At 37.2% G+C, this 23,732-nt stretch overlaps 1 protein-coding gene across 2 annotated transcripts in view; it reads left to right on the forward strand.

Annotated features, from left to right (window-relative positions):
• Positions 1 to 23,732, forward strand: part of ELAPOR2 (endosome-lysosome associated apoptosis and autophagy regulator family member 2) — a 171,753-nt gene that overhangs the window by 141,348 nt on the left and 6,673 nt on the right. For both annotated transcript variants that reach the window (XM_072784375.1, XM_072784374.1), the window contains exons 17-21: positions 333 to 429; positions 1,118 to 1,219; positions 10,601 to 10,727; positions 16,350 to 16,528; positions 17,565 to 17,730. In XM_072784375.1, coding sequence (XP_072640476.1) covers positions 333 to 429; positions 1,118 to 1,219; positions 10,601 to 10,727; positions 16,350 to 16,528; positions 17,565 to 17,730 — 671 coding nt within the window. The remainder of the gene's footprint in view (positions 1 to 332; positions 430 to 1,117; positions 1,220 to 10,600; positions 10,728 to 16,349; positions 16,529 to 17,564; positions 17,731 to 23,732) is intronic.

Genomic DNA, 23,732 nt, shown 5'->3' on the forward strand with positions numbered 1-23,732 from the left:
TGAGAATTTAAATAATGTTAGGATGTTGAAATGTTAGAGCTGGAAGGGGCTTCAGAGATCATCTCAATTATTTCATGCATTTTATAGAATTAGGACATAAGACCCAGGGATGTGAAATGACTTAAGCAAAATTACAGAGCTAGGGAGTAGACTCTTTTTCATTCTATAGAATTTAGAATGGTTCCTCATCTTACCATGAATACAAGGATTTAATAAAATATTTCTGGTCAAATGACAGTATCAGAATAAAGCTGTTTATATTCAGATACACAGAGACTAAATAAACCTAATTTTTCGATATTTCTTAATAGCTTCTTTTTATTGTCATCTAGGAGTGACAGTTGAAACTACATTGCAAAATATTAATATAAAAGAAGATATGTTCCCAGTTCCCCCTAGCCAAATACCAGATGTGCATTTCTTTTATAAGTAAGTGAAGATGTTGCTTCTCTTGACTATTTTAGTCAAAACAATGTCTCCTCAGGGTGCCTAGCATAGTAGCATATACTTCATAGATACTCAGTGATTGGTTCTTAAATAGAAGACTTAGTATAAAGTAGGAAATGTGAACTATTTTGTAAGTGTTACATAAGTTCTGATATGTATAAATATATATCTTTTTCTGATTATATATATTTTTCTGTTTTTATTTTATCTGCTCCTGTTTTTCTATATATTTTATCTATATTATATACATATATTTTATATATATATATATATATATATATATATATATATATATATATATATATATATATTAGACTCTACTTCCTTTTCCAGGCAGTATTTGTAATTCACACATCTCAACATCAGCAAAAGTAGATACAACTTATCTCTCTTTGAAAAATTTTTTTTATTATGACTTTGATTATGATTATGGTAACTTGACTAAACACTTTGATAATAGCTTAGCACTTTATCTGAGAAAATAGTTAACTTTTCCTAGGCAGTGAAAGTAAATGAGCTCAGTTTGCATTAAAATTCCAAATTAGTGAACTTGGACACGTTTTTCTTTTTCATTGTTGCATAGAGTGTGGGAACAGTTATACACAGGATATTTATGTCTTTGTGATTTGTGTCCCGTCTGTTCTGTAAAATGACATTTGCCCTGCAATAGGTCTTCTACAACTACAACGTCTTGTGTTAATGGCCGGTCAACTGCTGTGAAAATGAGGTGCAATCCTACTAAGCCAGGAGCAGGAGTGATTTCAGTCCCCAGGTATTCTTATTACTATGTGATTATTTCACATTTGTATTTATTGTGAAGAAGCAAAACTCTCCAAAATCTTACTATTTTAAAACATACTCTCTATGAATGCAAAGCATAAAGAGAACAGAATATGTCGATTTTTGTGGTGGGGATGTGCTGAACATCTCTTAAGAATAGGTCTTTGCCAATCTCATTACTTCCCAGTCTCCTCAATGACATATTCTCATCCTGTTTGTCTGAGTGTCTAATTGTCTTGAAAATTATTTAAGTATTATATAATTATTGTGTTTATATCATTATATTTATTCATTCTGTTTAGACCCAATTCCATTAAAAGCTGGGTTATATATAACCTGGCTTATAGTTCTTCATCAACAGTGAACTACTTGGGTGATCTAGATGGAAGTAATCTATCCACTGAATCATGGTTTCTTTCTCTGTAAGATCAAAGGGGCCTGGGTAGATAATTTGCATGCTCCCTTTCAAACTCCTCCATGTTCTGACAATGGTGCCAGAATCACCAAAGTAGAGTCTGATCTGCTGAATACATAATACCGTTCATTTACCCTGCTGGCATTGAGGCAACAGCTCTCCACAATCTCAGTCTGACTAATAAAGTCCACTTGGGTGGGAACACTAGGAGAACATAAGCAATTTCGTGGACTACAAACTGTCAACATACCTACTGCTTTCTTGGTGTAAGTGACACTTAAATGTCTGCTGATTTTCATTTTTTACACTTATTCATTGTTCTGTATGTAGATTATTTGTAATCTTTGTGTAGAGTTAAGGTACCTTTGGATCACAGTTTGACTTGCGGGTTTTTCTCCATCAAGCTTTCAAAAGTGTATATTTTTTTAAAATAAAATGATTGACTTTGTTTTTGATAGTTTCATGATAACCCTTGGGAAATTTTAAGCTATACTGCTTATGTCACAGCAGTATTGGAAATCAGTGGTCTAAGCATTGTGTCAACTACTTGGGCATCTTAAAAATATTTGCAGTGGTAACAATACTGTGGATTTACTTTGGGTCATAAAAGTACACCAATATTTACCTCTCACCAACTGTGTTTCTCTGATTCTCATAGATTTAGGAATAATTTTTTCTTTTCACCTTTTCAAGGTGAGAAAAGTATATGATGAGGGGAGAACATAATAAAAGATAATAGACATCAGTGAAAGAGAGAGAAGGAGCCTGAGGCTTAAGAGCATCATGTGGTGGAGAATACCTGTGCCAGCATCCAAGCTAGAGTCAAGGCAGAAAACCACACTTTGTTTATGAGAAGGTGTGTTTAGGGTTTCTTTAATTATTCCCTACTATCCCACCATAGAGCTTTGTGTTCAGATGCTTCTTCTATTTATGGTAGCACCTACAATGTCCTTTTTCAGACTTAGCAGCTAACCTGGCTGAGTCTGGCTTCATGGAGTCTCCCTGAATGGCTTCCAAAGCCGCCTCTAGGGCTCTGATTCAAGCAGATAATATGACTAAAGATGAGGTCTGTCCTTTTCAAAGTATATCACTCTCACTTTCCCAAGGTGGGTTCTGGTTTTCAAGGTAATAAAAAAAATAGTCTCATGATGTGAAATGATAACATTTAGAAACTTGATTTTTTTTTTCCTTGTGAGGAAAGGAAAGATAAGTTTTCCTTTGACCTCTAGCAGTTTGTTCTACTTACAGAACTTAGCTGTCTTTGCTAGGGTTTCTCAAGATCACCTGTGGCACAATACTTCAGGGTTTCTACTTTATAAATTAAAATTAATTTCTAGATCTTTCCTGAAACCAAAAGAATCTCTTGAGTGTTGAGCAGAGGAATACTTTTCTAAAGTACAAGGCAATTCTGGGGCGCCTGGAGGGTTAGTTGGTGGAGCTGGCGAATCTTGATCTCAGGGTTGTGAGTTTGAGCCCCACATTGAGGGTAGAGATTACTTAAAATATTATTTAAAAAAACACAATACAATTGTGATGCATATTAAAATTCTTGAACTACTAATTTTTTAAAAAGATTTATTTATTTGTTAATGAGAGACACAGAGAGAGGGGCAGAGACACAGACACAGGCAGAGGGAGAAGCGGGCTCCCCATGTGGGACTTGATCCCCGGACCCTGGGATCATGCCCTGAACTGAAAGCAGATGCTCAACCACTGAGCCACTGAGGTGCCCTGTGGAACTACTAATCTTAATTCACATTTTGGTATTTTGGGGATTTGGCTTGGTGTCTCTTTTTTCTTTTTCTCTTTCTTTTTTTTTTTTCTTAGACAAATTCTCAAACTTTGTTCTGCATTTCAGTTTTCTGAAAAACTCATTTCGGTTAGCTTGAAATTAGCTTGGTCTTAGCCTACAATGTAGTCCTGAACTCATATTGGATATAACTTTATATATAATGATGATGCCCATTGAGGTTTGAGGACCACTGCTCTAGGGAACTGCCTGAACCCAACAACCTTGCATGCTAATAATAACCTTCGGTTCTTGCTTGAATCAGTTCTCCATTGGGTCACAAGGGGGAGCTCTGGGATCAGAGCATGAGAAACAGCAGCTTGTTTTGAAGTAATTAGATTTTTTTTTAGCTTTGGAGCTGAATAGAGATTTCCCACTCAAAGTAAGGAGATGTTTCTCACTGGTTTCTCAGGCTACTTTTGAAGAGTATTTACTTTGCAATTTTGGGGGTGGAGTTGGGGAGCTTTGAGATCTCCCAAAGAGGGAGGAAGGTGCTAACCAGGCACTTGCCTTGAAAAATCTCCTATGCTGTGACCAAAAAGTCTCAGAAAGCAGACTTTGGCAGTTTGGAAGGGATGCCACCCCCAGAGGATTCTCTCTTGGCCAAGCATCTTGGCAAACTAGGCAAAGGAGACTTGAGTAGTAGTGATATTGGTTGGGGCTCTGAAGCCCTGTGAAATGTCACAAAACCCTTAGCCCTGGGAAAATGAAGAGGTCTTAACAGAGAGTGGATGGACAGGAGAAAAGGGGCAATGTATGTTCTCTATGTATCTCAGGAAATTTAGAGGGAATAGGAAATTAACAGGGCCGCCTACTAGTCTGCAACTGGAAAACTGAATCCTGTCTGTTTGGTCTGGCAAATGCAGTTGGTTTCTAATTCCACAAAGTGTCTAGTGGTGGTGGTGGTGGTGTGTGGGTGATACATTTTAGGTAAAAACTTTGCAGTATGATATCTGTGGCAGAAGAAATCTGAGAGCCAGAGTGGACTTGTGGGGATTACCTGGTGCAGTTCATATCTTGGCCAGCGAGTGAATTTCTCACAAAATAGACTGCTGATAGCCCTCAACTGATTGCCCTCTAGCCTCTGCCTAAGAAATTTTCCAAACCTCCAGTCATGATCCCAGGTGATTAGAAAAATTAAGGTTCTTCTTCTTCTTCTTTTTTTCTTAAGGTTCTTCTTTCAGTAGGAAAAATATAGACTTAAGCATTGTGTCCAAAGTGTTCTTTCAAATACATGAGATAACTCTGTGATTGGAAAGGTTATAAAAAGGCATTATTAGAAAATAGGCAAAAGGAACCATTTTTTCCCCTGATAATGGAACTGTCCTAGCACATGAGAGACATGAGTCAGACCCATTGACTTCACACGTTGGGGAGCACTGAGGACCCAGGCTGTGTAGCTGTGGAGGCACTGTCAAGGTAGAATGATGCCCTATGTCTATTGTTCTTTTCTTACCATCATGTTTTCATCTTGCCACCTTCCCCTGTGATTCTTCATGGGAAGAGATTTACAAAGAGACACTAAGAAAAGAAGCAAACATCCTGTGTATCTGGGGGATAACTCAATTGGTCTGCAAGTTATTGGTTTCTTGCTAAAAATGAGTCATCCTCCTCCAATGAGGTTGTCTTTAGTAATGGTGTGAGTTAGAGGAAAAATCACTGTCCTCTCTCTCTTTCTCTCAATTTATAACTATATTTAACTGCTTATAAATTAGTCTAAAACTATTTTTGTCAAGATCTCCTGCAAAATCCACATTCATCTCTATCCTAAGTGTAGCCTCAGCTTCAGAGAGTCAGGCTGGTGGATGGTTCAGGGCCAAGTGGACAGGGGACTGCTGCCCATTAAGAAAGAAAAACCATAGCCTCTGAGAATATTATATCTCACAAAAGGGATGCCTCAGAGATCTGTCCTGATAGCATTCAGATATTGAACATGCCTGGGCTTTATTCCACAGGCTCTGATTTAGACTTTCTCTGTCAAAATCACCAGACTTAGAGGATGTTAAGTGTTTTCTTTGGTCTTTGGGAGAGGTCTGTTGAAGCCAAAGAATTTATCCATTTTAAGTTGGTAAGAGCCAGAGGATAATGATTGGTTAAATGGATTCCTTGTTTTCTTTTTCCTCTGAACCATTTATGGACAGATAATAGATATCTAAATCTGTACAAGGTAAATTCAAAGGCAATAGAATTTAAAAGATTAAAGCTGTGTTCCTAGAACAATGAAAAGTGAAGAGGCATATAAAAGCACTATGAGCATAAGTAAAAATCCATTATGATCAAGAAATGGAAAAATTCAGATAGGGGATTTTTAAAATTATACAGTTCCAACACTAATGAGTAATCCTAGGACATGGCATAAAAATATCACAGAGCATTCATCAAGTTTAAGGATCCATTTTGAAGTAAGGATGATAAAACTTTGACAGATTTTGCAGATCTATAGATAAAAGGGACTGAAGAGTGCCAGCTAGTGGAGTTTCTATAGGCCTGGATCAGATTCTGGTTTTTGGTAATTAACTCAAAGGAGAATCTTCAAAAAGGGGGATTTTCACAGGAGACTGGTAGAATTTTATATCCCTGGATCTAAGAGGTATGGGTCAAAAAAATCTTATGTTCAAACTCAGTCACAGGTGATTTATACTCTTCAGCCTCAGGACAAACAAAATTGGAGCAAGATTCAAAGCCATTTTATGGACTCCATACAAGAAGGCTTTCTGTCCATTGGCCTTCTCAGCAGAGAAAGGCTGAGATTTCTCAGAAGCCAAAGCCGAGAAGAGTTACCAGCAGCTGATCAGAGAGCATCACCATGCTAGAAGATGCCAGTCTTGGAACTCTGAGATTGGGAAACCCCAAGAAACCCAGAAAAGCCTCACATGAAAGAATCCGCGTAACAATTGTGCTCTGACAACAAATGAGAAAAGTTCTAGATGCTTAAAACTATAGCTTTTCCCCCCAATTTCTTAAGATCCAGAGTGTCAGAAACATACTGACAATTTACATGAACTTTTTTTTTTTTAAAGATTTATTTATTTATTCATGAGAGACACAGAAAGAGAGAGAGGCAGAGACATAGGCAGAGGGAGAAGCAGGTTCTTCGCAGGAGCCCGATATGGGACTTGATCCCGGGTCCCAGGATCACAACCTGAGCGAAAGGCAGACGCCCAACCGCTGAGCCACTGAGGCATCCCTGTACATGAACTTATTTTAACTTTGGAGTTTGGATATAATCTAGGCAAAAACAAGTTTACCCTGCTTTATCAACTATCCAGATCATTAACAGAATACTAAGTATTGGGTTGTAATTAATTGTTCATAAGAATAAGATTATTGTCTATGAATTTATAGTATGCACCAAGGAGATCTTGCTTCAGGTAAGATGATTCATTTAAAGGAGGATACTAATAACTCATATAGCTCAGTCCACTCCCCCCCACTCCCAGAGTATGTATCCCATTTTAGAATCTGGGATAGAAATTACTTTTAAAAAGATCTGTCTGAATTCTTACACATTTCCAGTGCTATCCTGATTGGTAAGGCAATCCCAGAAGCAAAATAAGGAAACTGGGAAGTCTTCTTTATTAACAGTAAGACCACATTAGGGTGTACTTGGTTGTCCTTTGAGTTGATGGTGGTTTCTCTCTCTAGAATTCACAGCCACGGGGTCACCCTGTGCAACTCTAGCCTTGTGTTCCCAAACTATCCAAGAGTCATGTACTGCTCTTCAGACACCTACTTGCTGGTTTCTATGGGGGATCTTATAGATAAAAAATTATAAAAGCAGTACAAGTAGTGACACCTTTAAAAAGCCAATGAGGGAGGGATGAAGATGATGCTGATATAGGTCATCAAAGGGAAAAGGATTTTACATATTTGGCAAGAAAGCGTTTGTCTCTCTTAATACTGGCTTTTTTGTTCTTAGTAGAAGAAAATATTTTTGTGTTTTTTTCTCTTGCATCCTTTTGTTTCCTATTTTCATTTTATAAAGCACTATTGAAATTAGTACTGCTTCCTACATCCTTGTCATTTCATAGGAAAGGCCTGATTCAAACTGTGAAACTCGAGTTTATAACAAAGAACAAATTTGGATGTTCCACATTTTAAATGATTCATTGGGTTAAAAGAATTAAAGAATTGATTCTAAACTAAATTACTCTTAACCTAAGAGTATATTTTAAAAAGCGAAGTTTACCAGGGAAAGGCAGTGAATCACTGCAGTATTTTGACACTTAATGGCAGCTTTATAAGTTACATCAATGTCTTGATTTTTCTCCCCATTTCTGTAGTTCTTCCAGTTCTTTAGAAAGTGATGTGCATTGTTAATAGTCTTTTATATTTTGCAGCTCTTGAAACTTTCCCAAATTGTTCTCTCATTTTGTCCTTTATAATCACCCTGTGAAAGCAGGGAAACAGACATTTCACTTCCACTAAATTACAAATATGAAACAGTGGAGGGGTGGGAAGGTGGGGCGTGCTGAGTCCTTCGTGGAGAAATACAGAATCTCTTGCAAGTCCAGCCAGAATTGTAACCCGAGTTTTCTCTTCAGAGCTTTTTGCAACTTTAATTAATTTTCCCCCTTTCTTTTTTATTTATTGAGGTTTTTTCCCTCACTTTACCAGACTTACTCTTTTATTTTATTTTCATTGCCCTTGAAAATGCCCCTGTGTTGGAAAGATAAAATAATTTGGGAAGGAGAGAATTGTGCAGGAAAGTATATTGGTAATTTTTGCTAAATGATCAAAAAATTAATTACCTTTAAAGTTTCAACTGATTGTTATGCAAATAATTGTGTTCTCAAAGAGCTTTTCTAATTGGTTAACCAACTTTTTTCCAAAGGTGCAGTTTTGAGTTGGTTTTACTGATGTGGAAGGTGGGAAGTAGTGATAACTTTTTAAGTGGCATGGTTTTCATCTATTCTACTTACTTTTTTAAAAATTTCTTTTGGTCTCTTGGTCTGAATATACTTTACTCCCTTTTACAAACAGAAGTCAAGGCTGGTAAGAGTTAAGCCATTTTTCCAGAGTCCTCACTGATCACTGTTCTTAGCTCTAACAGTACTGGGCCTCTGTTTCTGAGCACATGACAGAGAACTATGCTTTTATTTTCATCCTACCAGTGTTAGCATGCAGACATTTGGAAGGAGTCATATAAAAATGTAGTCAATTTTTAGGCACGTAGATTTTAATTTTACTGTTCATATTATAGGATGCTCTTGGAATAGATACTAAGAATAAGAAATTTTACTCTACTGGTAGACCGAAAATTATAGTTTTAGATGGCATATCATCAGAAAGGCATCTGAAGTTAAAACTTAAAAAGGGATGTTTTGGGGGTTTCCCTTTTATTGTGTCTATCTTTTTGCCCTAGGTGTTTCAGGACACCTGTACTCAGCAGCAGCTAAGGTCTAAAGGAGGTTTTTAGAATACTGCCTTGTATTTACACAGCTTAACTTAAGGGAAGGAAGTATAATAGACGAATAAAGAGAACAGTATTCTCCTAGTTTTAATGAATTCATGAACAAAACAGCCATTCCCACCAGAACTTTTTCAAATAGCTTCCTGCTTCAATCAATAAGGATTCTGTACACAGTAACAGCAGTTTAATTTTTGAGCCATGCCCATGCACCAGGAGGTAGAGTTTCAAAAATCTCCATTCAGGCTCGCCTGGTACAGTGTGATCCTGCACCTACATCTGTGCGCCATCTGTGGTCATCAAGTGGTGTTGGTCACCACCTCTTAAAAGAAGTCACATTCAGGCTGAGGAAACCTAGGTTTGCAGAGTCATTTGCGTCACTGAGCTGTTTGTTGACCTGATAGTTGTTTTGTTTGTTTTTATGCTTTAGGCAATTTTGTTCTCCCGTTTCTCCACCACTCTTCCCCCCTGCCCCTAACCCTCTAGACCATGGTCCTCTTCATCATTCTGTTCCTGGAACCATTGCCTAAGTACATTCTTTCTGACAGATATGGCTTCTCCTTTCTACCACCTAGGTCCTACCTATATGCCTAGCGCCACTCATTGCCCTGCTCTTGAAGCTGCCACTCACTGCCCTGCTCTTGAAGCTTTTCTGATAATGACCAGCTTGTAAATCCCTTCCAGTTTCTCTATCATTTTATCCCTCCAGCAGGCATTCCCTTGCTTTCTTCCTTTGTCTTCTGTTACTGGATATTTTAGACGTGTCTTCGGCATCCCTTCCACCAAGAAGTCTTCCTAGAGCTTTTTTTTCTGTATCTATGCCTCTCCTTTAAATTTTTAGAAAATAGCTTTGTAGAGGTATAATTCACATGCCATATACTTTGCCTCACTTAAAACAGACAAGCCAGTGGTTATCAGTATATTCATAGATATGTGCAACCATCACTACAGTCATTTTTTTTTTTTACTACAGTCATTTTTAAGAGCTTTTAATCACCTTAAAAAGAAACCCTATGCCCTTTAGCTATCACCTTAGTTCTCTTTCAAGCCCAAGCAACCATTAACTTACTATTTCTATAGATTTTCTTATTCTGGGCTTTCATAAAAATAGCATCATTTAATGTATTGAATATATATAGAATTTATATTTTATATGTAGAAGATTCTATATATTAGCAGAAAATTTATATTCTATATATTAGTAGAAGATTGGCTTCTTCTACTTAGTGTATTTTCAAGGTTCATCCAAGTTGTATCAGTTCTATGTTTCTTTTTTATTGCCTAGTAATATTCCACTGAATGGTTATAGCACATTGTGTTTATCTCTTTGTCTGCTGGTGGACCTTTTGGCTCTTATGAGTAATGCTCCTATGGACATTCCTGTACAAGTTTTTATGTGGACATATGTTTTTATTTCTCTTGGATTTTCATCTAAAAGTAGAATTACTAGATCATGTGGTAACTCTTTTTAATGATCTGAGGAACTGCCAGCTTGTTCCAAAGCAGCTGTATCTTTTTCCATCCCATTAGCAGTGTACAAAGTTTCTAATTTCTTAACATGTTCACAAGTCTTATTGTTATTTGTCTTTTTTATTCTAGCCATCCTAATAGATGCGAAGGTGTGGTTTTATCTCCGTTAGATTTTTTGTTTGTTTTGTCAGTACCTGCACATTGCTTCCCAGTATGCAGTGGGCACTCAAATGTTGATTGGACTTGATTGAATGTGTCATAAGAGCTGTCATTTCATTTTTTATTTCAGCAAGTGCCCAGCAGGCACCTGTGATGGATGTACATTCTATTTTCTGTGGGAGAGTGCTGAAGCTTGCCCTCTGTGCACAGAGCATGACTTCCATGAGATTGAGGGAGCCTGTAAGAGAGGATTTCAGGTAAGTGACAAATCTATCTAGGCAGAACTATATTATTGAAGAGAAATTGATGAGTCTGGCATCACTTAAATCATGGAAACTGAGGTCCAAAACCATGGTAAAGCTTATAGTTAATATTACATTAATATGCATTTAAAATCAAGTTTGGGAGGTAGACTCCCATCTGCTAGAGTAACTGGAGGTATACAGTGACATTGGGGAAAATAAATTGTGCAAGGGAGTTGTAGGCTATTGATATTTATCTGGATTATAAAGAAATGGTATCATTAAACCAAGATGTGAGTTATATAATGCAGTTAAAGGTATAATTAAGATGGGGATGGCTTAAGTGATTCACTAAACTGTACCTAAAGAGTAAGCATGTAACTGAACATCAGGCCTATCTCATCCTGATTCCACTTTTCAGAAATCCCAACAGAATCTGACTCTCCGATGCCAATTCTTCCATAAGGTCACCACCACTGGTGGTTTCATTTAATTTATTTCTCTTGTCATTAAATTTTTTTGAAAACATGACTTTTAGTTACTAACAAATATTCTATTATACATATTTTGGAATTTAATAAATCCCCTGTTGGATATCTGAGAAAAACTTGAGAACAGTCTTTTTGTAAATAACTCTATAATGAACATCCTTATTGGAAATGTGATTATTTCCTTATTATTTTTTATGAGAAAGAGATTAATTGGGTCTAAGGAGACATTTTTAAGGTTCTTGATACATATTACTAACTTGCTTTGGTGGTATCATTTTTGCACTTCTACTAGCAGTGTTTGAGAGCTCTCACCTCACTGTACTAGTTTTGAGTAATATATAGAAAACACAAATTTTTCCTTCTTCAAGAGGACTTACTACTTCAAACTCTTTGAAATCTATTGAAATGACAATAAAAGAACACAAATGATAATACATCACTGCTAGTAGTGGTAACATTATTGGGGACTTGGCATCAGAGAGTCAGATTCTGGTGAGATTTCTGAAAACTGGGATGCAAATGGAATAGGTGTGATGTTCAGTCTCCTGGAGTGGGGAGTATGCTAGAATGCTTGCTGCATCAGGGGATCAGAGAGGGAGTGCTGTTCTGTCCAGGAAAATCTGGAGGAGCATCTCATTGGTAGGTCAGAGGGCAAGAGTACACGAAGTCAGAATGTCCTACCTAATCTCCTGCATTCAGAGTCATAGAAGCAGAAGCGTTCACCTCTAGGAAAAAAAACAGGGAAATATTCTCTAAAGAGGGGTTTTCAAACTTTAGAGACAATGAAGGTGTAGTAAGAAATATATTGTACAGCAAAGCTAGTACTCCCACATAGCAGTATGCCTAAAAATGAAATTAAATTTCATAGAACAATACTTATTTTCGTAACTTATGATGAAGTCTAAGCATAAAGGTAATATAAAATGTGTTTTTATGAAATAATTGAATAAAAAACAGGAAAAGTTCCCAAAAGGATAACACTAAAACAAATATTAGGAATGTCTTATATAATTTATCAAGTGTGCTTGCCTGTGGATAGCTTATTATGGTTTAGAGTATACATGGAGAGTGCTGCTCATGCATCTAGTACACTGTTAAGCCAGTTTCTTTTAACATTTTTATGTGGGTCAAAGATGAAAATTCTTGGCTTACCAAAAAGAAAAGTTTCTTTTTAGTCTTCATAATAACAATGATATACATTTTATGTCTCATAGTGAAAATTCTTCTTTATCGTTTCTCTAAAATTATGACAACCTTATCGTTCTTTAAAGAATAAATGAAAAATGGGGATCCCTGGGTGGCGCAGCGGTTTGGCGCCTGCCTTTGGCCCAGGGCGTGATCCTGGAGACCCGGGATCGAAACCCACGTCGGGCTCCCGGTGCATGGAGCCTGCTTCTCCCTCTGCCTGAGTCTCTGCCTCTCTCTCTCTGTGACTATCATAAATAAATAAAAATAAAAAAAAAGAATAAATGAAAAATGGATGTGTTCCATTCTTTGGCCACCAAGTTCAACTCAAGGGCTTTGAAAAGTTGGATGACCTTTTGTGTAAACATTTTTTAGTATTCAACATTTCTCTTCTGAAAAGTAATGATTAGAAGGTTAAGACCATGAGGTTGCAATAATTTCTCTAATTTCATTCAAACTCTCTTTATTGAAAAAATTCTGTTCAGCATGTCACAAGAATGTTTGGAACAGACCGTTACAAGGTGATTCTTTTTAAATATTTGTTTTTGCCTTAAAAACAATCTTTAGGAACACTTTGATGAGTTTGTCATATTGAAATATATAGTTTCCCTCCTATAGTTCCAAATTTAACTTGAGAAATAGTTAAGTGTATATTTCTGTTATACTTAGATATTGATTTTGAAAATATTTACCAAATGAGATCAGGCTTCAATTAGAAAAATATAAATGCTATTCCAAGACTCATGGAATTTAGTGTATTTAGTTGCAACAGCAAAACAAATGGGTATGACATAGTAAATGGGTGTTTACTTCCAGTCTCTGAATAAAATATTTTAAAACGTCTACTCTTTAGTAAGCTTTATATAACACAAATGACAGCTTTCATTGTTTTCCATTACAGTAGACCAACCCTCCTTATCCCATGGGGGATATGTGCCGAGACTCCCCAGTGAATGCCTGAAACTATGGATAGTACCAAACACTGTATATGCTTTGTTTTTCCCTTTACGTACATACACATGTACGTATGATTAAGTTTAATATCTAAGTTAGGCACAGTAAGAGATTAACATCTGATAATAAAGTAGAACAGTTACAACAATATACAGTAATAAAGGTATGTGAATGTGGTCTCTTTCTCAAAATATTTTACTGTACTGTGCTCACCCTTGTGATGACATGAGATAATAAAATGCCTGCATGATGCAATCAAGTGAGGGGAATGATGTAGGCATATGACGTGGCATTAGGCTGCTTTTGACCTTTTGATGATAAACCAGGAGGATCATCTGCTTCCTAATTGAACCCACAGAGAGAAGAAACTGCAGGTAAAGGGGGAGGACTATGGTATACTTGTGAGCAAATAGATTTCTTTGGATGCCAAAAGCCTCATGAGAGAAAATATGGTGATGGCAAAATATTGCTGTGGGTATCCTTTGATTTTTTTTTTTTTTTTTTTAACAAGTACACTGTTTCTGTCCTTTTTCCTGCTCCATCCTTTACAATACAATTTTCACTCTGTATTGACTGGAGTATATTTTCCCAATTCTATAAATACACCTAACCCAGATGTGTATGAAGTTAAATTTACACACACCAAGTCCTCCACATAGAGGGTTGTAAACTTAAGAGAGTGGCACAACTCATGGGAAAAGTGCTCTTATCAAATTGGATCTTAGAAATCTTTCCTAGGTTCTCAGTATGTAGTAAGCATTAATTTTAAATGTCATGCAGTTGTAGAGATTTGAAGAAATACTGTGTTATCACTAAGAGGGATATTTTTAAGCCTCTCATCAAATTTATCTCACCCTGTTTGCAAAATATCCCAGCATGCTGGAAGAATAAATTTTTCAGCTATGGAGTCAGCCATTTTCTCCCTTGACAATGACCTGTGACTGGATGAGGGGATAAGGCATTCTAATTAATAGTTACAGAATGACAGAGATTTTGCCAATAGCATGATCTTTTTTTTTTATTTAACAATTTGAGGAGCTTGGGGCAGCCCCAGTGGCTCAGCGGTTTAGTGCCACCTTCAGTCCAGGGCCTGATCCTGGAGACCTGGGATTGAGTCCCATGCCAGGCTCTCTGCATGGAGCCTGCTTCTCCCTTTGTCTGTATCTCTGCCTCTCTCTGTCTGTCTGTCTGTCTCTCTGTGTCTCTCATGAATAAATAAAATCTTAAAAAATAATTTAAGGAGCTTATGGAAAAGTTAAGTGTTCTCGGTTTACAAGTATCTTTAATTTGAAGTTTTAACATTTTGCTTATGACTGTCATTCAACATTAGAGCTTTACCATTTTCACTGGCTGTTGCACATTTGATGAGATCATGTAAAGTGTTGCACGGTCTTCATTTGTTAGAATGCCCTTCAAATGAAGCTAACATTTGCTGACTAGACTTAACATTTTTCTCTTTATTGTCATTATTGACACTTAGAGATGTAGCATTTGTATTTGAACATGCCCCTCATTTCCCATATCATTCTTTTTTTTTTTAAAAAGATTTTATTTTTGGGGCAGCCCTGGTGGCTCAGCGGTTTAGCGCCACCTTCAGCCCAGGGCGTGATCCTGGAGACCCGGAATCGAGTGTCCCACATCGGGCTCCCTGCCAGGAGCTTGCTTCTCCCTCTGCCTGTGTCTCTGCCTCTCTCTCTCTGTGTCTCTCATGAATAAATAAAATCTTTAAAAAATAAAAAAAGATTTTATTTTTATTCATGAAAGACACACAGAAAGAGGAAGAGACACAGAGGAAGAAGCTGGCTCCTCGCAGGAGCCTGATGTGGGACTCAATCTTGGGACTGGGATCACTCCCGGAGCCAAAGGCAGACATTCAACTGCTGAGCCACCCACACGTCCCTCTCATCTCATTCTTATAAAAATAATGTGACCCATTTTAAAAGTGTTTTTTTACATTAAACTTAATGAAAATGTTACAGTTGTCATGCAGTAAAAAAATTTTTTTCAATTACTAATGTCTTTTCTAAAAAAAACATGCTGAGAATTCTTATCCAAAACTTGGTTGAAACTTTTCCTTAAAATAAATACCATCCTCTTGTACTTCATGTTTAATTGCAGAAATGTGTATATGTATACAATAAAAGTACACATTCTGGGGTTATCGTTTTGTTAGGGTGTTGTTAAAGTGACCTTCAGAAAATTTAATCAGATGCAGTGATCAAAAATTGAGCGTTCCATGTCATTGAACATCAGTGGATATAATACTGGTCATTGTATTTGTTGAAATATAAAGGGAAATATGCACTGATTCCAATTTTCATTTCCGGTTAGTGTTATTTGATTTATTTATTTGAAAAAAATTCATGGTTGATATGCAATATATTGATTTTATTATTCCCTGGTTAACTGCAACTGGCAGTTTGAAAAACATTGCCTAACAACACTGAGACATCTGCTGTGGGAGGATAAGAATGAGGACCTACTGTGGGCAGTGATAACCTAGACCAGTGGATGGGAAATAAGGGTGTAGTCTGTATGCCTACCCCAACACCAGTTACCAAAGCCTGCCAGTAATTGTGTGCCTGAATATCCTGGGTCCAGAGCTTGCCCTTCTTCTCAGGGGAGACACTTGGTGGGGGAATGGACCTATAACATGGGTAGGTGAAACTCATTCCAGTTAACTGTATTAAACGACCTAAACGTTCAGTTAAAAACATCAGATTTGAGGAAATAAAGCCCAAATGGTGCATCTATACAGAGTAATTTTTATTCAACTTCCTCAGCATGTACTGACCCTCCTGATCCGATGATCCATGTTCTTACTTGGTTTTGTTGTGTTTTCATTCATTATTTCCTTACTCATTCTCTTCTCTCTTTCTTCTTTTTCTGGAGCTTCTATTAGATGAATGCTGAATAACTGTCTCTGCCTACTGTGAATACAGAGCAGAACCCTTTTCCTTCTGAATCTCATTTCACATGTCATCTATGTGTGTGTGCTTTTTTAAAGGAAACCTTGTATGTATGGAATGAACCTAAATGGTGCATTAAAGGAATTTCTTTGCCTGAGAAAAAGTTGTCAACCTGTGAAACAGTTGACTTTTGGCTGAAAGTGGGAGCAGGTGTGGGAGCTTTCACCGCAGTTTTGCTGGTGGCTCTAACTTGCTACTTCTGGAAAAAGAATAAGAAGTAAGTAACCTCATTGGAGTGCCCATGTAAGAACTGAAGGATCTCTTTTGTTGTAAAAGTTTTAGAACTAATTATTATTACATCCAATAGTTTTTCTCAGACAGACAAGAAACTTTTATGAGGGAGTTATAGGAAAGACTTTTAAGAAAGGAAACAGAAATGATTATTATTCTGCTAATAGATGATAGAATGTTAGAGGTGATGGAATTAGACCCATTGACCCATTTGTTATAAAACAGATATAAATGAAGTCTCCGGGTTATTCAGGTAGATGGGAGCAGAGCTGAGATCAGAGGTCAGGTTTTCTCACTCTGCATCTATTTTTCTTTTCCTGACAGTGTTGTGTCTTCTTGCTCCAATATTCCTTTTTCAGTTTCTGTGGAAAGATATTTGCAAAAAAAAAACAGATTAAGTATTTAGGCAAAAAGACCTTTATTTATTCCAGGACTTTAGTAATCTAGGGTTGACTATTGAATCTATCTCCTGAATGTATATTGATCTGTTATGAGATTTGACTCTTTTAAAATGATTTACATATCTACAGGGCTCTGAAAGTTCTATATTGCAATATCTCAAGACAATGATAATACCTGAGGTAGTGACTAGGAAGGAGTATGTTATATACAGAAACAGTAAGGATCACATCACTTAACCTATATGGTATTTTCATTCTTATGAACTAAACTTTGGAAAATCATACAGTGCCTTAGCTTGCAAATATTTATAAACTAAGAAAATGCATTCAGGTTCTTCAAGGTTTCTCTTGTTTTTCAAAAGTTCTTCATAATTGGACAATTTATTCAATGTAAAATAATTGATAGAGTTAACTATACTGCCACAATTCTCTAAAATCCTGAAAAAGATTTGTGTGTAGATGGTAGATTAATGAGAACACATAGTACTTTAGTGATAGGTGAGGGAAATTTATTAGTGGAGCCACTATACTGCAAAAGCATTTAATGGTCTGGTGTATGACCACCTAAAATAAGTATTAATTTGTATTAAGCAGCCGTTTTATTTATTTACCCCTACTTAGACTGGAGTACAAATATTCCAAATTAGTGATGACAACTAACTCAAAAGAGTGTGAACTCCCAGCTGCAGACAGTTGTGCTATCATGGAAGGAGAAGACAATGAGGAAGAAGTTGTATATTCCAATAAACAGTCACTACTGGGAAAACTTAAATCCTTGGCAACAAAGGTAAAGAGCAGAATTTTAATCTTGTACTACTGTGCATTTATCAACGAGTGGTCATATTAACCTAATAGCATTCATGCAACCCTATCATTAGGTATCTCTATCTCCATGGGTATTTATCCAATTAAAAAGAAGTACACAAGGATGGAGATAGATAGGTAGATAGATAGATAGGTAGACAGATAAAAAGAATATCCACTGCAGCATTGTTTTTTCTTTCTTTTTTCTGGTTAACAGAGTAGGAACAACCTTACACACCATGAAGAAGGAGCAGAGAAGAAATTTCCATATATCAAAGTAATGGAATACTGTGCAACTGTGCAGCTATTAAAAATGGACATATATATGTCAATAGGTCCAAGATAAGTAGAAGCAACACAGAGACTATTACCTCTATTAAAGATTCATTTATGTTAGTCTTTACAAAGCAGACTATTAACAGTGGCTACTTTGGGGAGTAACTAATGGCAGTCTTTAGTTTTCGAAGTAGTACATTTGTATAATATTTGGATTTTTACAAAGATAATATATTATTTTCTAATATTAAAAATTTTAGGTTGAAAAAAGATCTTACTTACTCATACTTCTCTTTTTGGTTTTTTTTTGTAACAAGGTTTTTTCACAGAGAAAAAGTAAAACTTATATAAACTCTTGAAGTATTAAATGTACCTTATCAGATGCCATCACATTTGCCAGCTTTGAAATGATGACGATATCCAAACAGATTAACATTTAGTCTTAAATATTATTTGTAAACACATTTTATTGACATTCTTCACTATTGACTTAAAATATGAGAAATTACCAGTTTACCTCCACTCACCATTAAAAATAGAATGAAACAGAAGAAAGAAAATGTGTTTCAAATGATTTTCAGCAGGAAGAACAAGTGACAAAAGATTACATTTATTAAAAATGTCTTAGTCACTATTTTCTTTTACTCTCTGAATTTAAGTACATAAATATATAAAGAATCATTTAAAAACAAAATGAATAAGCCATATTCCCCTTCTGCTAATGGTTAATTTTTTTTTTTCACTGCGGTACTTCAGAAGGGATGTTTTTGCTATGGAGTAACAAATATATATTCAGCACCAAGAACTGAAATTTTGCCCTACTTGCAAGATAATAACAAATGAGCCTTCTACTGTTTCATGGACAGTTTAGGAGGCACAAGACTCCTGGTCAGGGACAAAGCACAGCTAAGTGCTCACAGCATAAGCCAGGGTATCAGCATTTATACCAGTTCCCCAAGCTTGGCTTTACTCAGGGCTCTGTGAACAGAAACAGATGACACTTGCACCATCACTGGCTTGCATTACAGGAAAGGAACTCTAAGCTTTGGGAACCTGACTCAGAATGGGCAGTAAGCATGCCAATTCTTTGCTCCAAGGAGAGATACTATTGTTGTTGTACTAGACAGGGAGTGTATGTTCATTGCTTCAGAGGGAGACATCATTTCCTGCCATTTGGTCTGAAAAAATACAATTTCTTTAGCTTCCAAGGCTGCTTTCTATACAAAGATCCTTAAAGAGATAATCTTGAACAAAGGGAAATCACTGTCTTGCTCCTAAGATATATGGAAATGCAAAAGAACCATGGAGAATTATCTCCCCCAAATATCCAAACTTCATTTCTACACCATTTTGGCTTCTGGTGAATTTTCCCATTAATTCGGGCCTCTATCCACCCTCTGTTTAATCTGATTGAGCCTAGGCTCAAATCTGGCCAATTTACTGCATACCACATCTATGGAATGATTGAACAATAGCAATGGGAATGTTGGCGTTGTTATTTGGGGCAGAAGCTGGGGCCATTCCCAGCTGTTTCTTATAGATTTCTCACTAAGTTTAAAGGTTAGAGCATCTGGTGGGTATGGCAGACCTAGTAGTCAATTAAATTTAAGGTACTTGAAACAGTTTGAGAGAGGAACACTCTCATTGTCCTTCATAAAAGATGACGGGTGGCTCTGAAAAACAAATTATCATTAATACCCCTCCATTCTTCATATGTCTCAGGGTCTTTTAAAAAAGCTTATGATGGGGATCCCTGGGTGGCACAGCGGTTTAGCGCCTGCCTTTGGCCCAGGGCGTGATCCTGGAGACCCGGGATCGAATCCCACGTCGGGCTCCCGATGCATGGAGCCTGCTTCTCCCTCTGCCTATGTCTGCCCCTCTCTCTCTCTCTCTCTCTCTCTCTCTCTCTCTGTGTGTGACTATCATTAAAAAAAAAAAAAAAAAAAAAGCTTATGATGGAGACCATATGTGTCTTCTACCTTTGTCAGTGTGAGCTATGGTAGGAGGTCTTGATGAGCTGGGTAGTCAGCCAACTAATAAAAGTTATTATCCTTTTAATCTAGGATCATGACAATCCAGTATAACCATATAGATGACTACACTAGTATTATATTTGAATCTCCTAGACTCCCTTCTGTCAGGGATATCATCAGACATCCTGAGAGTTGCTTTTGAGTAAAAAGGACATATCATGTTTGAGAGTGATCAGGGTAGAATCCTGAATTTTCATGTAAGCGTAGATAATCTTATATAAGTCATATAACCTCAACCTGCTTACTGATAATTATGCATGACATGGCCAAGAAGAGATGATCCCTTTCTGGGGACAACTAAACATGGTTTAGTAACTCCTGTGGACCAGGAGCTGGTGAGGGAAATAGAGTCAGGAATCTTTCTTATTGATTTTTTAGAAGGCCCTTCTCACACTCAATACCTTTTAACATTAAGTATTGAAGGTCCACTGAACACATTTACCTCAGCCCATTTTCAGGTAGCTTTTATGATAGAAAGGCACCATTGTTAGGCTGCAAAAGATCCATGAAGTCACAAACATTAAACAGATTTTTTTCAAGGATCATGGTGGCGTGGCTAGACTTAGCAGATCAGACTGGAACAGCAACACTATAGCATGAACAGGTGTTGGAAGTGGTAAGGCACTACTGATAGCCCAAAGAAGTGATCAGAGGTGTGATCTTATCAATTTGCCATGGAAAAACTGGTCAACTTTTGGCATGAGTCCCAAGTCTGGCATGCTTGGTAACCTCTGCATCTGAAAAAGAGTCCTTTGCTTTATGCCCAGTGTGTGATGGCAGAGTCATTGCTCTGGTTAGCAAAGTGATGGGTCCATGCAGCATTTGTGGCAGTCTGTCTGGTGCAGTCAGTCTCTATCGCATGCTTAATTCTCTTTGATCTTTTCAAACAATGGGTCCTTAATGGAAGTATCTACGGGAGTAACCCAGATAATTTGATCAGCTGAGATTTGTTTCTGGAATTTGTTGCCCCAGAGAGGAGTAACTTTAATATGGTCAGTTTATAGTTTTCCAAGTAGCAGACCAAATAGTTTATTGACTCTTGACAATAATAGTTCAGGAGTTAGTGGTGATATAATAAGGTTTATCAAGATAAGTACTAGCCACAGCTATGAGAATGGCTTTGGGTTCTTCCCACTTAGCCAAGCAATTTTTTAGGTTTTCAGTTATGCATACTGGTCTGAGATAGGACAGCTACAGCAGCTGGTAGTCACCCATTGGGTTTCAGCTCAACCAAACCATCAGGGAACCAGGCCCAGGCATGCAGTAGAACTTTGATGAACCAAGGACTGAAGCCAGTGGCTTCATTTTTGGTGGTGAAGTACAGGATAAAGTTTCCCTAAAAGGGTATGCTGCCATTTTTTAATGTGAGGCTGTGATGCTGCTGGGCAGGACCAGCTGTATTCTTGAATATACTATTTATATTTGACAAGTGACGCTTATCAGGTCCTTTCTGACCCAATATCAGGCTATAGAATCACAAAATGCATAAGAATGGCTTTCAGTTTTGACAAGGACTCAGTAATAAGCTAATAGCTTCTTTTCAAAAGGACTATACCTGGTAGTCATATCAAAATGATGACTCTAAAATCCCAAAAGATACCTCTGGAGGAGGGCTCCTTCCCATTACTGAACTCTCTAATTGGCAGAATCATTAATCACTGAGAGTTGTATCACAAAGTGGTCATTAGAATTGTGAGGCCACAAAGGTGGAGAGCAGGATTCAGCTTGCTGGACAATTTTTAACATAGCCTGTTAGTTTGGGCCCACCTTAAAAGATAACTATTTTGTAGGTTAGCTGATGTCAAAGAGCAAGTAGCATATTCAAGTGAGGCTATACCGTCTCCAATAGCCAAGAGTCTAATAAAGTGCTGGACTGTTTTTTCCATGACTGGCAGACAGATTTAGCATTGCAAATCTGGTCACAAAGTCTCAAGAAACTTCACTTACCTAGCAGGTTCCTGAATTTTGTGGGGGTTTATCAGCCATCTTTGTTGGTAGAAGTCTGATACTACAGGCAACACTGTTGAGACTGAGGCTTTTGACTTGACACCGACATTGCATCGTTTATGTCAGGACAGCGTTGGGCATCAACAGGTAGAGAAACTTGTGTATAATCCTGACATAGACATTTGTTGCAAATGGCAGAGGAATTAGGAATCCTTGCAGTACTCTGCTAGCTCTCCTCTCCATGGTACTACTGGTACTACATGGTACTGCTAGCTCTCTAGTCTCCATGGGACTACTCTTGACTAGGGGAATCTCCCCTGGTACTTAAGAAATGAGTATGTATAAGCATGTAACCATCAATTCCTACTAGATTTTCAGATATAGAAGTAACAACAGCAGCATCTTGGATAGTCCCGCAGAACCTATCACACAAGGTCACATTACCTTAGCTTCCCTGCTGGGAATCTTGTTTAAACCCTGTTAATGGAATTTGCATGTCCCTCTCCTGTCACAGTTTCTGGTAGAATTGGTGACTTTGATGCCTGCAATGAAGAGTCATAAAGGTTTGAATCCTTCTCCTCCTCAAGGCTCCCTAGCCAACTCAGATGGTTGTGCATGGCCTTCAGTCCCTCTGGATGACAAAAAAACTAATAATCTTTCTTTGTAAAGCCAAGGTAGATGGGGAGGAAGAGATTAAGGGTGTAGAGAGAAAGACAATTTCTGAGACAACAAGCAAAAGCATTTGCTTTGTTTTTAAGCAGCACAGCAGTTGCCCAAGCAAACTTCCAGTGTTTTGGTCCACCTAAAATCCTATGTTGAAGGGCAAGGTTATCATCCCCAACATCATCTATTTTAGCTTTGGGATTCCTTCTTGACTCAGACCCAGCTGCACTGATTTTGGGCTGAGGCTTGGAGCTGTTACATCCTTTTGTTGATTTAGGCTTAACTCACATACTAGAGCCTGTTTAAAAAACCGAATCCACCTTATTTCTTGTTCCATTTTCATAAATCTGCATTACAGCTTGGTTTTAAAATAAATGATAGGGAAAGTTTCCAGGGTGGGGCTGATCATACTAACTTATTAAAATTCCTTTGGGTCAGTTTCTCATTCTTCAGTGATCTTCCACATTGTAAACCCAATCTGGGTCAGTAAGAGTCCCAGTGCTAGTCATTCCCTCACTAGGTTTTCCTGTGGGAATTAGTCTCAGGAAAATCTTCTGGAGAAGGCCAAGGCCTGTTACTGCAGTCTAAGTGTTTTCTCATATTGCAGTACTTCCTTTGTTGTTATTTTATGGTAATAGAATTGAAAGCTTGAAAGATTCCTGAAAACAATCACAGGAAACATGATGGTGGATAAAGTCTTTCACCCTGAGAAGATTGAGTGTACCTCTTTTTGTTTTGAATAGCAATTTTAATTGCCATAATAATTAAGAAATATTTAAATGAACATTTAAAATATCATAAAAAAGCTGAAAGAATTGTATAGTGGTATAGCCACATACCTACCACCTAGATTTTACTATATTTGATTTATTACCCTTCTTTCTAAATTTCTGTTCATTTACCAATACATCTTTTTTTGATGCATTTCAAAGTAAGCTGCAGAATTTAATACATTTCACACCTCTAAACACTTCAGGATACATATAATTGATGAGAGAATTCAATATTTTCATTTTTTTCTAAGGGACAGTGTTTACCTAGAGTGAAATGCCCACATAACAACTAT

Source organism: Canis lupus, chromosome 18, assembly GCF_048164855.1.
Source record: "Canis lupus baileyi chromosome 18, mCanLup2.hap1, whole genome shotgun sequence".
Taxonomy (NCBI): Eukaryota; Metazoa; Chordata; class Mammalia; order Carnivora; family Canidae; genus Canis; species Canis lupus.